The sequence below is a fragment of the Mytilus trossulus genome, chromosome 10, assembly GCF_036588685.1.
Source record: "Mytilus trossulus isolate FHL-02 chromosome 10, PNRI_Mtr1.1.1.hap1, whole genome shotgun sequence".
In the NCBI taxonomy this organism is placed as follows: Eukaryota; Metazoa; Mollusca; class Bivalvia; order Mytilida; family Mytilidae; genus Mytilus; species Mytilus trossulus.
Window position 1 is genome coordinate 27,744,935 of NC_086382.1, and position 15,857 is coordinate 27,760,791.

General features: G+C 30.7%; 1 protein-coding gene across 1 annotated transcript in view; it reads left to right on the forward strand.

The window, feature by feature from the left end:
* The window catches only part of LOC134687138 (neuronal acetylcholine receptor subunit beta-3-like), a 38,176-nt gene that overhangs the window by 16,341 nt on the left and 5,978 nt on the right, over nt 1-15,857 (forward strand). Inside the window, exons 2-6 of the mRNA XM_063547159.1 lie at nt 3,257-3,405; nt 5,650-5,804; nt 10,402-10,859; nt 11,429-11,515; nt 12,699-12,817. Coding sequence (XP_063403229.1) covers nt 3,257-3,405; nt 5,650-5,804; nt 10,402-10,859; nt 11,429-11,515; nt 12,699-12,817 — 968 coding nt within the window. The remainder of the gene's footprint in view (nt 1-3,256; nt 3,406-5,649; nt 5,805-10,401; nt 10,860-11,428; nt 11,516-12,698; nt 12,818-15,857) is intronic.

A 15,857-nucleotide genomic window follows, 5' to 3' on the forward strand; every position in this document is an offset into this window, starting at 1 on the left:
TAGTTGGAATAATCCATCTGAAAATAGACGATATTTGAAGAACGAGACAACTGCTTAGGAAACTCAAATAAATGAAAGGGTAGAACTTATTCTTTGGTTGATCTGCATAGTACGATTCAATTTTGCAACGATAGAAAGTTTAGATATTTGATTTAAAATGAACATGATGAAGCAAAGTTAATGTTTTTAACAAATGAGTAGAAACAACTTTAAAACATGCGGCATCGATTTAAACTTTCTTTAATTACTTTAAAAGTAAGTAAGACATGAAGATAATTAAATTGGTTCAAACTTTCTTGTAAAAAATCTTTTCTGTTTTTTATTACTTTGTGTTTATCTAGTAAAACATTTTAAGAAATGTTACATGAAAAAGGCAGTATTGTTACTACGTAAATTCCATGAGTCTGCAGTTCTATTTCTGTTTTCCTTCTTTTTTATCTTGTATACTACAAACTAAGTGTTGTCAAACCATACCCTGAGAGCCAGCACTTCGTCAAATGTTCAAATATTTATCTAACTCAAGGTTTTTGGTAACGGCTCATTTATCGCACTACACGTGTTACATAATTCTTCAAATATCTGTAATCATGAATGGTGGTATGAAAATAATTCATCATTTTGTATTACTTTTAAAGCAGGTTGATCCAATAAGATACAAATCAGATTTAAATAAGATAGCATTTCTAATCAATTTAAAACCTCTTTATGTCATAAAAATCTTAAATTATAGAGATTATCTTATGAATTGAATATAAAAGACTTTTTATGTGCCATGATGGTATCAACATCTTCTTTTATGCTTAATGCAATAAATATATATTTCAACTATATGAAATAAACTTACAGTGTTGATAACGAATAAATTGTTTAACACCTTGAGGTAGTGTGTGTATCTTTGAAATTACTATGCAATGTGTTTTCTGTAGATATTTATACCTTTATTGCCAAAAAAACTTGCAAAAACGATTTTCAAAAAAATCATATGCGATAAGAAAAGAAAAAATAAACAAAATGAATACAGTTTATTTACAATTAAGAAAAGGAAAACTAAGAATAAAAACGAGTTCAAAAGAAACACAGCTTTTTTTATAAAAAAAAAACTTTACCGCATCTCAAAGTAAAAACAAAAATTGAAGAAATTACAAATAGTGAAATGCTAGGATAAAAATGGAACAGAAATAAGAAAAAGAGAAAACGTTTACAGATGGAAAAGAAAATAAGGATGATACCAAATGCTCATAAAATCTTTGGATTGTCTTCTTTGTATTCGTTGCCATATGTTAAAAGATCTTAATGTCCTTAATGTGTCCAATTTAATAAAATATCTTAATTTGACGCGTCTTGTGATATCTAAACGAATTTAATGTTAACACCATACAAAGGCAATTAATCTATTTTACCATAAAAATATGGAAGCATTTTAATTCTCTACCAGGTAATTGACTCGCACCAGTATGCGGAGCTATCTGTTTCGTACAGTATGCACGAAATCTTAAAATCTTTACGCAACACAAGTTTAGATTGGTGATCTGATGATATTACTTATATGTATTGTATATAGATCATTGGTGAATTTACTTTTTCTTTTCTTTTACAGTCTATTAAAATGTATCACCGTTTAAACTGAAGACGCCAATTTTTGCTCAAAGAGTGTTCCATGTCAGATATCCTTGCGTACTATTAACTAATAAAAATATTACTGAAACTCAAATAATTGTATATAAAAATGAAAATGTTAAGAGCAAATGAACACGTATTCAATAGACAAATTAAAACTCCCTCTTCGAAAAACTTATATTACACAAATCAAAATAGAATATGACATAATTTATCATACTGCGAAGCTAATCCGAACCTTTTTAGAAAGGTTTAACTTTCTGTAATTTTGTACCTGCTGAAGGGTAATGGAAGAAAATTAAAGTTTTATCAATTAATTAATTTTTACTTTTTTCTTGCGTATACTTAATATATGTTTTTGATAAATAATGTTAGTTTTGTTCTGTGTTTGTTTAAATAACTTAACCATGAGAGTTGTATCATTGGCAATCATACCACATCTTCTTATTTTTATATCAACTAAAAACTTTGTCTTTTGCCATAAAGCGCGAGCTTTGGCTAGCCACAAATTCCGGTTTAACCCGCCATTTTTTCTTAAAATGTCATATACCATGTCAGGAATAAGACAGTTCTTATCTGAAGGTTCGCTTCTATGTATGTTGTATTGCCGTTTGTTTTTTGTTGCAGTGTTTCTGTTATTTCTTTGTTTTCCTCTTATAGTTGATGTGTCCATTTTATCCTGTCCTGTTTCCTTTATTAAGTACGACAAAACCTTATGAATCTGTGACATGACCTATTTACTGTTTCTTGAGCTATATGATTCAAGTAGCCTTATAACTAGATTCACGTCTATTTTTTCTATATTTCAGCCATTTGTACTTCTGTTATCATTTCCAACTTGTTCTCACTTTTGCTGTCATTGTTGGATTTTCTTCGGAAATAAAGTATCACTGTTACTGATTGATGTGTCCCAGTTTAATACATACTCGGTGAAAAAACGTTAGTCGGAGTGTGCTAACAATGTCAGAATGTATTTTTTTTTTATCCCTAAGACAAATAGAGTTCCGACCAGTATAGCTCTCAAACAACATTTTATTATCATTTGTATTTTATTCTCCCTTTTTTTTGTTTCTTTTTGTTAAAACAATTAGAAACAGTAATAGTGCAAGACATCTATTGAAAATGAACTCAACAAATAAAACCGTGTAATGTCAAATTGTAGAATAATATAAAAATATACTGTTCATGTCCTATCTGTGGAATTTAAAGATTTGAATTGTGACTTATATAATTATTTGAAGCTACAGATTGCTATCGAAGTATTTTATTCAGGCTTTTTTTTTTTTTTTTTTTTTATATATATAGCTATCTGACAATTAAGCGCAATTATTCTATTAGTTAATAAGACAAATATAAAACTGATTTGTGAAAATAATAAAATTTCATCTATGAAATGATGAAAGTAAAAAAATCAAAGTTTATTTTTAAAACAAATACGTTAAGTTTACAAAGCGTGTAGGTTAAAACTGCATATATAGTACTTCAAAATGTATAGCTGAATAACATTACTAGTTAATTTATGCAAAAGCAAAATTACACGTGTTAAATAAGATTACTAACATCAGCGATCATGTTTCTGATTTTTTTTTAATTTTTATTTTTAAATAAGGGAATAATAATATTCTTCTTTTATTTCTAGGCTTACCAAACACTTCAATTGTTAATGATGAAGAACGCCTTATTAAAACCTTGATGAAGGGGTACGATCCTAGAATTAGACCTGTGAACGCATCAAAGAGTCCAACAATAGTCGCTTTGGGGTTATCCATTACAGAGATAGTAGAACTAGTAAGTCGTAATAGGTTTCATTTGCTCTCTACGGTTATCTATTACAGAGATAGTAGAACTAGTAAGTCGTAATATGTTTCGTATGCTCTCTGCGGTTATCCATTACAGAGATATTATAACTGGTAAGTAATTATAGGTTTCGTGTGTTTTTATAATTATGTTTTCCTAAATCCGAGAGGATTCATTGTAGCAAGGTTACTCTATCCATGGCCTGACATTATTCTTGTTTTCCTACGATTTACTGTGAAATATGAAAGATTAGGAATTTTGACTAAAATCATTTTAAAACAAGACTAGAATGATAAATGTACATAAAAAAGCTAGCATTGACGAAACTATAATCAGCTGAAAAGACTGCCAAGATATATCAGCACTAAAACATCATAACAGGAGAAGAATTGAAAAGATAATTCTGTACTTTCCTGTGCAACATGTTGATGTGTATAGACAATACCGTTCAACTATAACAAGGGAATTATAAAATAAGATAAAATAAGTCGAAACACAAAATGCACACAAGTGACATCTAACAATAATATAATAAACATTACAAAAGCTAATATTGAATAACATAAAATATCGGGATTCAGTCTGGAGCTTAGGATTGGAAAGCAGACATCCATCACACCCATGATAGTTTGAAATTCGGTGTTGAACCATATTGATGATTATACGACTGATGAATTATCATGCAAATACCATCTACCAAAAAAATCTTTGTTCAGATGGATTTTGTCAGAATTCAACTTTTTTTCAAAACATATTATCCAAGAACACGTTGATTTTATTTTTTTTGAAGAGACAGGAGTCGTTTTATACACATACAACTTTAAGTGAAATATTTCTAAATTTCGTAATGTTTTCAGCAAAACACATTATTAGAGACATTTTAGAAATTGGGTTTGAGAAAATCAATACGTTTGAATTAGAAGGAGAATAATGGTAGCAATGTTTCAATTATCTATAATGAAATTACTCTAAATTATTACCACAGTATCAGGTTGAGAGACGGAACAAGTAAATTGAATTCCCACCATTGCTCTATGTATCGTCCTTTATCCTGTTTCTTCCTAATTGAATATTTTCTAAATGAAAGGAAACGGTAACAAAGAATCTAAAGTTTTAAACATAATTTAAAAGCAAAACAGATAAACATAAGTGAAGATAACACATTTACAACTGACTATATATAGATACCACTAAAATTGTAGAAAATAGTAATTGTATTAATATTAAAACAATGTATATTAAAAGGTTGATTGTAGTTTACGGATGTTTGCAAATCGTTAATTCGATTAGAACACACAAGTAAAAAAAAGCAAGAGCATACGGAATTCCATGATCGAGCTCTAAACAATAGGAGGCTAGAAGCGTTAACAGGATAAAAATCTCCTAGTACTGATGCTTTAACCGCGAAACTCAGTAAAAAATATCGGGACTGCAATAGACACAATGGTTAAAATAACACATAAGACAATAGGACAATGAGGTTGGTTTATAAAATCCTATGGGATAATGGTTAATCCCATAGGATTTTTTTCGCTCTCCCATGGAATATTGACAATCCCAGGTTTTTTTCTAAATCAAATTGAAAAATATATTTAGTACTAACAGCAGAAAAGCAATGAATTTATTGCATCCCATGTTATTTTGCACATTTTAGTTTTATATACATGACACTGTTGTCTTAAGGAGAGGCAGCGGCGGATTAGCAAATGAGTGTTTTGCAAATTAAAGTGTCCAGTGTTTAAAGATTAAATTTAAGGGCAACAGTTTTTATCGATGTTCAAATCTTTCAGACGTTCTGCCTCAGAACCTTACTGACGGCGTTTTTGCACACAAGAAACACATTCTTGATTTTGATTCCGTACAATAAAAACATGTGTTTGCGCACTGTATCATTTGGAAAATTATAAAGCATCGTAACCATGAACATTGTTTACAAGATATTAAGCAGTCTCCTCCGTCATTCAACTTAGCACATATTTGCAGATAGTGTATTAAAGAATCATTATATTTAATACTTCTGCATATACTATCAAACGAGTTTTATTTATTTAATGTTTTGACTGTCCCTCTGGTATTTTTCGTCCCTCTTTTACTATAAACCGTATCAGCTTCATCTCAAAACAGCTGACCAAATTTTACCGATGATCCATCAGAGTACTAAATGATAATCTTTATCTGTGTTAATGAAGAAAGTTTCATCCATTTTTATAGTATCCAGTATTCTTGTTTTGGTAGCATGAAAAAGGTGAAATACTCGAGACTACTGCCTATGTTCGTCAAATGTGGGAAGATTCACGCTTGAAATGGGATCCAAATCAATACTCAGGGACTATGGCTGTCCACTTACCAGCGTCATCAGTATGGAAACCAGATGTTGTCCTACTAAATAAGTAAGATTGTAGTTAAGTCACCTGAATAGTCTTAGTTTATCATTTTATTTCCCAATGGTCTTAGAACAAACATCAATAAACCAATCAATCATTCATCCATTTTATTTTGTATACGATTTTACAACACCATGTTGTTTTGCATCGCAGTGCCTGCATGACAAATTTATAGTTATTTTTATATACATGACAGTACAACGTTTCGGATCATTTGCATCGCAGCCATTTAGTCAAGGTGTGCTTGTCACGTGGGGAAAATGTAACTACGTAATGAAAGTTTGTTGACTTTATTGCTTGATGTTGTATCAAAGATGAAGCTTTGTTAACTTAAAGAAACAGAGTTGAAATGTCATGTGCATGGCTAGATATAATTTATATATTAAAAGAGAAAAACTTTAAAGCGTTTGATAACCGCATTTCGTACGAGTTTATTGCCGTTTGAACGCCTATGTCGATAATTTTTCATTATTTGTCAGATTTACGTAAGTTCAATCATCAATCTGGAAAGATAATAAACTTTTTAATGATGATCTGTGGAATTGTTATACAGATCTCTCAGCTTACTTCTGAAACTTATAGATTAAATCTTTGAATCCTTTTACCATGATATGATAAACGTTACTCAGGAGAAATTGTTTAAAGAAAATCTGATAAATGGATTTATGCTTAACCGAATCACTTAAAGGCATCATCAAAATATTTTTACAGAAAAAAGAATTATAAAGATTTTTTTTTAAAAAGAACGAAAAGAGTATATGTGTTAGGGTACAACGGTTTGTTTTGGTAACAGTTTGAAACGTGTAGAGTTTGAAGTATCTGAGTTCTATGCCCCTTCAATTAAATTTCTTAAATTTTATGCTTATGATTATTCTTGTATTTCCGATTTTATATGCTTTCTATACAAAAGAGTCAAAGCACAAAGATACTGAACTTCGAGGAAAATTTAAAACAGCATTTCCCTAATCAAAAGGCAAAATCATAAGCTCAAACACATCGAACGAATGGATAACAACTGTCATATTCCTGACTTGGTACAGGCAATTTATTTTTTTACTGATGCTTACTTTTTTTCAAAGTTTTTGTAAACAGAAGTTTGAATTCTGATGGTAAGTGCTACTCAACAAGTAGTATTTAAGGATGTATTCTTCTGACTTTTCAGTCTCGTTCAGTCTTGTTGAAATCTCGCTCTTGAATTATTTCCAAAACATGTGATACAAGTAAAAAAATGAGTATTTACAATGAATGGTTTTTGAGTAATCCAGTTTTTAAATTTTATGACCAATCAAGTCAGTATTTTTAGCCAAAATTTTGAGAAAATGGGTTAGGGATATCATTTTGGTCTTTGCAAATTTCTTAGATATGTATTTTTTCATTCATTTACAACAAAGCTGTTGAATTGATATGCATTTTGTTCTTTAAATTGAGAAAAAACCCCAAAAATACAAAATTGACATCATGGTAAATTTTACACAAAAAATCGTCAAAATATGATAAAACTTTCTCATATTAACACCTACCTATAGTTTTTTTTAAGTAAAATTTATTCAGATTGGTCCATTTCATCTTTATAGAAAGTATGAAAAAAGGTTTAATTGTGAAATATCGATGAAAAATGTGAAAATCATCAAAATTGGGCATTTTCAAAGGGCTGAAGCAAAAAAAGAAGTGCACCACCATATGATTTTTTCTTCACCAATTATTTTGTAAAAGTCTCATAACCCCCAAAATCAGGCTAAGAAAAAAAGTTTAATTCTAGAAATTTTTGGCTTCTCAGAGGTGTTCATCCTTAACTTGTTTATCTAAATTTTGTTCGATAATGTTTGATCTGTCCTTCTCCTTCTGTTACATCTGATTTTATATTTGTCGAAATAGAGCATGTTTTAAATAAAAAGAGTGATTATTTCAATATGCATTTTTTTCAAAATTCAATTTAAAACAGTTTACATTTACACTTTTTTTTCTTTTTCCTTCGACTACTGTTTCACATGCCGTTACTAAGAGCTTCGAATGAGATGCAATTTTAAAATTCTAACACTTATTTCAAAATTCTAACACTCATTTCAAAATCAAACATAATAAATCCAGATGTACCTAGGTTGTTCTATGTGATCGTATTTATTCTGTGTTGATATGTATATCAATTTTATATAATTTATAAATTTACTGTTTGCAAAAGTATGAAATATTCTAAATACTAAGGATTTCTTATTCCAGGCAGACAACCTTATCCTTATTTGCCACAACCTTTTGTTGAATTATGGGTCATCAATGCTCTTCATCTTCGTTTGGCTTTCTTTACCATTTTAACATGAGTGCACTGATTAGTCTTATGTAGACGAGAGATGCGTCTGGCGTATTAAATTATAAGCCTGGTGCCTGCCTTTAATAACTATTAGCATGTCGTATTGTTCTATTGTATTGTTAAATTGTGTATTTCTCTATCCTGAATGTTTATTTTATTCAGTTGTATTGTATTCTATTCTTGTGAATTGTTGTCATTTTAGTGTAATATTTAACATTGTCATGAAAGCGGAAGGTTTGGCTAGCCAAAAAACAAGGTTCAACCCACCATTTTTTTCTTACAATGTTCTGTACCAAGTTAGGAAAATGGCAGTTGTTATCTTATAGTTCGTTTCTGTGTGTGTTGTATTGACGTTTGTTTTTTTGTTACATTTTCTTTTTGCTGTTGTTTCGTTGTTTTCCATTTATATTTTATGTGTTTCCCTCAATTTTGAAGTTTGTAAACCGGATTTGTTTTCTCTCAATCGATTTAAGACTTAGAGCAGCAATATGCTACTCTTGCCTTTATTTACTTAACAATAAAGTCTACATGGCAGAATACGTTTAGCCTGTGGACGCACCGAGTCTTGCTACTTTTGGAGCTTTTTCAATTCATTCAGTGTTTGTTTGTTACACTACATTGATTCTTCTTAATCGATTAACTATATTTGAACATTGGTAAGCAATTGTAGTCTTAATATGATACGATAGAATTCAAATTTGAATAAGACAAGCAGTGATAAAATATTCAATCTGATATTTTTAATTCATATCGCAGCATGATTAGCATGGCGTTAAACGGTTTAACTTTAATTACAATATTTCGTCTCCGAGGGTATTAACAGCCTAGTAGTCAGCACTTCGGTGTTGACATGAATATCAATTATGTGGTCATTTTTATAAATTTCCTGATACAAAACTTTGATTATTTCGAAAAGCTAAGGATTTTTTTTGTCCCAGGAATAGATTACCTTAGCCGTATTTGGCACAACTTTTTGGAATTTTGGATCCTCAATGCTCTTCAACTTTGTACTTGTTTGGCTTTATAAATATTTTGATATGAGCGTCACTGACGAGTCTTATGTAGACGAAACGCGCGTCTGGCGTACTAAATTATAATCCTGGTACTTTTGATAACTATTTCGCCGTCATTTATTTTAGTTGTCTTTATTTGTTTCAAGTCGAAGTATTTATTTAAAGAAATATCTGTCTTTTTAAAGTTGAATAAATGTTGAAGACCACCCGACACATTAAAGTTTGCTATCCCAAAGATAAATTGCTTTTAAGTAATATTTGGTCCTTCTTAGTAGGGTTATTTTTGAATTTAATGCATTTAAACTTCCGAATAGAAATGACCTCCTAAATGTATTGTTTTGAGTGGCATTGAAGATGAAACTTGCGTCTGGCATTCTTATTAATAAGCCATGAATAATTGTTCTTATTGTAAGGCTTTGTTAAATGGTAAACAAGACTGACTGGAATAACACCTTACTAGCTTAAACATCATTTTCTAGACGGGAAGTAAGACTGCAATAAGTTAATTTAAAATTGAAAACGGTTGTTATACTTTGCTGAGATCCTCTTGTGTGAAAGAGGTTTAGAAGATAGAACCTAATTTATCTTAAAATCAATATACTCAGCAAAAACATTGATTGAAGTTACAGTAAAAAGCACTTTGTTTTCATCAGTGTCGTCCTTGTTATTTCAGAACGATCGTTTGAAAACAGGAATGCGGAAAAGTTGTCACAGCTTATTGATTGGAGGAAATGAAATGATCACATGTAAATTATTTTGTCTGACCGAAATTCTTATCATAATAAGTGTTTAAATAATCATAGTTAGGCAGAAAATGCGTATTAAAAGCCTATAGTAAATATTTGACTGAAAAGTAAACTTGGTTCCACTTTCAAAACATTGAAAACAGAGTGATAGATTCGAAATATAAGTTAAAGATCATCGTAATCATAAAAAAAATACAACTGCAATATTCCTTACATGGTACATGCATTTGTCATTACTATGCCAGTTGTATTAAATTCCATTGTTTCGACAATAATGTGTGAGTTAAACAATAATAGCCATCATAGGTAAAAATCTCAAAACTTCGGGTACAGGAAAAACAATGAGGACTTTGTATATTCCGATGAAGTGTTTTAGAAAAGGACGGTACCTTCCTTCGCATAACCATGGTTTGTCAACAATCTGCATTGACATTGGTAACGTTTTAAAAAGTCTGAATAACATCTGAAAGCTCTTGAATTCAATCACACTTTATTATGTTCAATCAGAAAATGGTAGATTATAATGTTTTCTTTTTCAGCGTTGATACAGAGATATCTATGAAGGAACCATTAATCATATTGCTTGCTCATGGGGCGGTATTTTACAGTCCTCAACATCGACTTCGAAGTCGGTGCGAATTAGATTTGGCTCGTTTCCCGTTTGATTCACAAACTTGTTTGATCCGATTCGGATCATGGACTTACGATACAACTCGTGTGAATTTTACTCATCTAGGATCTAAAGACAATAACATTGAGTATAGAGATTTTCGAGTAAACAAAGAATGGTCTATTCTAGAATCTTATGTCACAAAACTTGAAAAACAATACGATGGAGGAGGAGAGGATAAATACTCAATAATGGAATATAAATTTCATTTACAACGAAATCCTGTGTATTATACACATATGTTTATAATGCCTGCGGTATTGGTAGCAGCATTAGTTCCGTTTCAGTTTATGCTTCCGCCAGAGTCAAAAGACAGAATAACGCTAGGTAAATATATAATCATAACTCATGCTTTATGTCTTAAAAAGGAACAGATATTCTGAACATATTTGTCGAAAAGGAGACATTTTGAGTGGCATTCAAAAGACAGAAACTCAAATTCAAAAACCTTAAAAATTACTTATAGCTCACAGTGTTGAAAAGGTAACATTTGAGACTAAGTTTATATAGAGCATAGATATGTTTGTCAGGTCGTATCTAAATTTCCGGGCTCAGTTTACGACAACATTGTTAAGTTTAGCGGACACTTCAGGAGTTCAGGTGTTTGGATTAGTGACACTTAGGAGAAGGCTTGTAAATATAACATACCAAACAACATGAATTGAAGAGTACAAAATATGTGAAATATCTCTAACGTAGTATTAATAAAATATATCTGTTAAGTACTGTTTCGTAAGGTTGGTATCAGGTAAATTCATTTCTATTTGAATTATAGCAGTTTAGAAACAAATCAAACGATATAAGTGTTGCGATGCATTTCCCTCAACATCATATAAATATGATACTAAATGTTCTAGCTCAGAATAATAACACATTTCTTCCTTTTTTCATTGTAGGTTCTATTTTAATGTTAGGTCTGTTATTGTTGTTGACGATGCTACAAGACATGCTCCCAGAAACACATTCTACTGTGCCAACACTAGGTAAACAAATACATCTATGCAATTGCTTACCTATTCTATATTGTTATAATATCTATCCTGGTATTCAAAGTAAATGATAATTATGCATAAAACGTGCATAGAATATCTAACTGTTTATGTCATTTTTAAAAGTAAAATAACAAAATTACCGAACACATCAAACAAATGAATTACAACTGTCATATTCCTAACTCGGAATTGGAATTTCCTTCTGTAGAAAATGGTGCATTGAACCTGGTTTTCTAGCTTAATAAACCTCTCACTAGTATGAACTTTATATAAATATGAATATATATAGGCGACAGTATTTATCCGATGCTCAAATCTCGTTAATCGATTAAGAAGAGACAAATGAATAACAGAGCGAATATATAAAAAGATATATCTTAAGAAACTTTTGTATAGTAATATCAAAAGTTATTTAGAGCCAACGAGAACTGCAAAGGTAAATCATAGGAACCATTTTAAATGTACTGTAATCTGAGTTGTCATGCATCCTAATAGATAACTTCTAGTGACTACAAACAGTGATATTTTGTCCATTAATTTTGATTAATTTAAATATATTTTGAAATTTGGTTTTATAGATATAGGAAGATGTGGTATGAGTGCCAATGAGACAACTCTCCATCCAAATAACAATTTATAAAAGTAAACCATTATAGGTCAAGGTATGGTCTTCAAACCGGGGTCTTGGATCACACCGAACAACAATCTGTAAAGGACCCCAAAATTACAAGTGTAAAACCATTCAAACGGGAAAAGCAACGGTCTAATCCTGTTTTTTAAACGAGACACGAGAAACAAGTATGAATTACATAAACAAACAACAACTACTGTACATCAGATTCCTGACTTAGGACAGGTGTAAACATTTGCAGCGGGATTTAAGGGATTAAACGTTTTAATGTTACCAAACCTCCTCCCGATTTCTGAGACAATTGTATAATATCACGATAAATATCAATTGGAATACATTTTTACATACAAACTTTATATTTCTTGTAAATTCGCCGATATAAGGATTTCACAGTAAATTTTTGCGGGTTGTATTTTGGAGATTCAAACCAGATATGTTGACCACTTATGAAAAAGAAGTAATTGTTCCGTAATACTATCAACATTTTCTTAGTAGAGAACACGATCATGTGGTAAAAAATATAAACTCTTCTTCATTTTTTAGCAAGTTATTATACCATAACGGCGGTCTGGATTGCATTGTCAATTCTAACGTCTATTTGGACCATTAATATCCAGTCTCGAGGACCACGACGACAAAAGGTTCCAGTATTCATACGACATGTAAGTATGCTATATATACTGTGTGTAAGAAATTAGCGGTAAAATCAAAATTATAAACGGACAACGCCATGGCTAAAACAAAAAAGAAAGAAAAAACAGACACATGGTTTACTTTATTTTATAAATTGTGACGTGGATGGAGAGAAGTCTTATTGGCACTCATACCATATCTTCCTATATATATAATCAATATTACACTTAACAGAACATAGAAAACTAAAGACTTAGCAACGCGAACCCCAGCGACATCTGGGGGTGATCTCAGGTGCTCCAAAAGGGTAAGCAGACTCTGCTCCACATTTTGCACCCGTCGTGTTGCTCATGTTATTGCAAACCCGGTAACAAGTCTTATTCGGTGGGTCACATTTATGAAAAGGAGACCGGATTGCATTTAATAGATATGGAATATATCCGCGGACATCTTTGAAACAGATATTCAATGGCGGTTAACTTGGTGGTGTCCATAAATTTTACGAAGGGATTATTTCAAATTCACCATTTAGAAAATCTTGGTTTAATAGCTTCCTTGTGAGCAGCAACCCTCTATCAAGGAAATCATGATAGGAAATACAAGCACGTGAATATCATATCAATTGGGGAAACATATACTCCATTTGCAGGCACCGATGGAATGTTGCTACATAGAAATAGAAAGTTCACAATTTGAAATTGTATGACATTGGCATAAAATTCCATTATAATGATAACGATGTGTAAAACAAAAACCAGACGTAAAAGGTAAAAATCTCAAAATAAGGGTACAGCTGTCACATGATGATATGTTTCACGGAGAACAAAATACAAAGAAACAAGAACTATAACTCTACTATTGACGGGGTTATCTGCGGAAAGGTGACCATTTCATGCCCTAATAGCAACATCTGTACTGTTCATTAAAAACAAAAATATCTGGTTGTTTTGAAGTCACATAAAATGATAGCAAAAACGAGGAAAATTTATCATGATCGTGGCAGTGGTCATCTTTGACACAGATTTATTTAGTTACTGTTACATAAATCACTATTGCGCAGTAAATCTATCGAACTGCGGAAGATTTCATTTCAACTTAACATTACGAACTTTTCGTTTATCGGCTTCCTTGTTATCAGCAACTCTATATAAATTTTTAATACGACAGAAAATGGTATTCTAGTTATGCATATTAAGAGAGAGGAACATACTCCTTATACAAGTATTGCTTCGGTGTTTCTACGATCAATTACAATTTCACAGAGAGAAATTTAAATCATTGATTTGCCGTAAATTGTAGCTGTCTGCGAAACTTCACTATCAAGTGATATATGCATGCTTATTAGATATCATGTATCCGTTATATCAAATGCAATAAGATAGATGGTACTTCAATAGTAACCAAATTTAAATTTTCTGATAGACGAACATCATTTATATCGCAGAAGGGTCAATTAATATAAATGACAGCATATAAATTTGCTGCAGGCGATAATGAAAAATAAGGTCTTTTCGTTCTTCTCATAAAGACCTTGCTTAAAGTTTATCCCATATGAATAAAGAAAACAATTGGTTTTATTGGTTATTAACCATTCAGGGCAGAACCTTAATGCCATTGTTGTAACATTAAGGAGATTTGTTAACAACTATTATAGTAAAATAAAGTATCTGAAGTTGTAAAAAAAAAAAAAAAAAAAAAAAAAACAATTGCCGAGAGAGGAACAAAGTTTGTGCCAATATGAATGTTGTGGATGTATTGGGTTATTCATTTTACACTTATCTGAACTTTCGTATTTATTTATATGTTTTGTTTTTACAAATTTTCTGAATTATGTTATCTAAAGTATTCAAAATCAAATAAATAAAGGCAACAGTAGTATACCGCTGTTCAAAACTCATAAATCCATGGACAAAAACAAAATCGGGGTAACAAACTAAAACCGAGGGAAACGCATTAAATATAAGAGGAGAACAACGACATAACACTAAAATGTAACACACATAGACAAAATCCCACGAGAATAACAAATATATCATATATAAAACATCAAAACCAAATACATGAATTTCGGATAGACAAGTACCGTGACACGTCTTATCGCAATGTGACTTAACTAGGCTTTATTAAAAAGTCCCCTTTTTTTTTGGGCTTTTACCTTCAAATTAACCATGAAAATCGAATAATGATTCCCACGTCAGTAATTGGATCTCTATTATTATATTTACAAATGAGAATGATTTCAGTTTCGATTTCATTTTTAATAAAAAAAAAGAAAAATTAAAGAAAAAAACAACGCACCAATATAATCCAAGTGATGATCGTTCTATATACCTTAAATTTACATTAATTACAGGTATTTCAGGAATAATATTATAGTAACATTCAAAAGTATTATTTTGCAAATAATATTTAGTACATATGAATCAAAACAAATCTTTTATAATTAAAATTAATGTTAGAATTACGACAGAAAAGAAAACATGTTTTTCATCATTTGCAGATTATCACACTGGCATTCGGCTGTTTTTGATATATTGACTATTTTTTGATATTGTTGATATTAACATGTAAATAAAAAAATGTTGGCACTCTTGTAATTTACACAGTTACGTAAATATAATTAGTTGCAGTATTGCAGTTATAAATATTGATTTAGAGATTGTGCTTATTATTGAAATGGCAGACAAATTAAAGTTGTAAACTCCTCTGTTCGCAGAAGAAGCCTCGGATGTAACGTTTGCTGAAAGAAAGAAAAAAGCCAAAGTTATAATACATAAGTTATTCAGAGCGAAAGTAGTTAAATCTTATGTATATATTTCTAATCCCGGCGAGGGAAGAACCAAAAATTTGCGAAAGCAAATTTACAGATCTAACATTGTTGGGTTGATGTTTAGACGAGTTGTATATATATATAGATATATAGATAGATGGTTTGTAATTCCTTGTTTCATAAGTAATACGACTATGGGTATGTTTTTTTTGTTCGTATCCAAAATGAAAATTAAGTGACGTCATTTGTTTAAATCTCATTGTTTAACACGCTGTTAGCCAATCACAATATAACTCTTT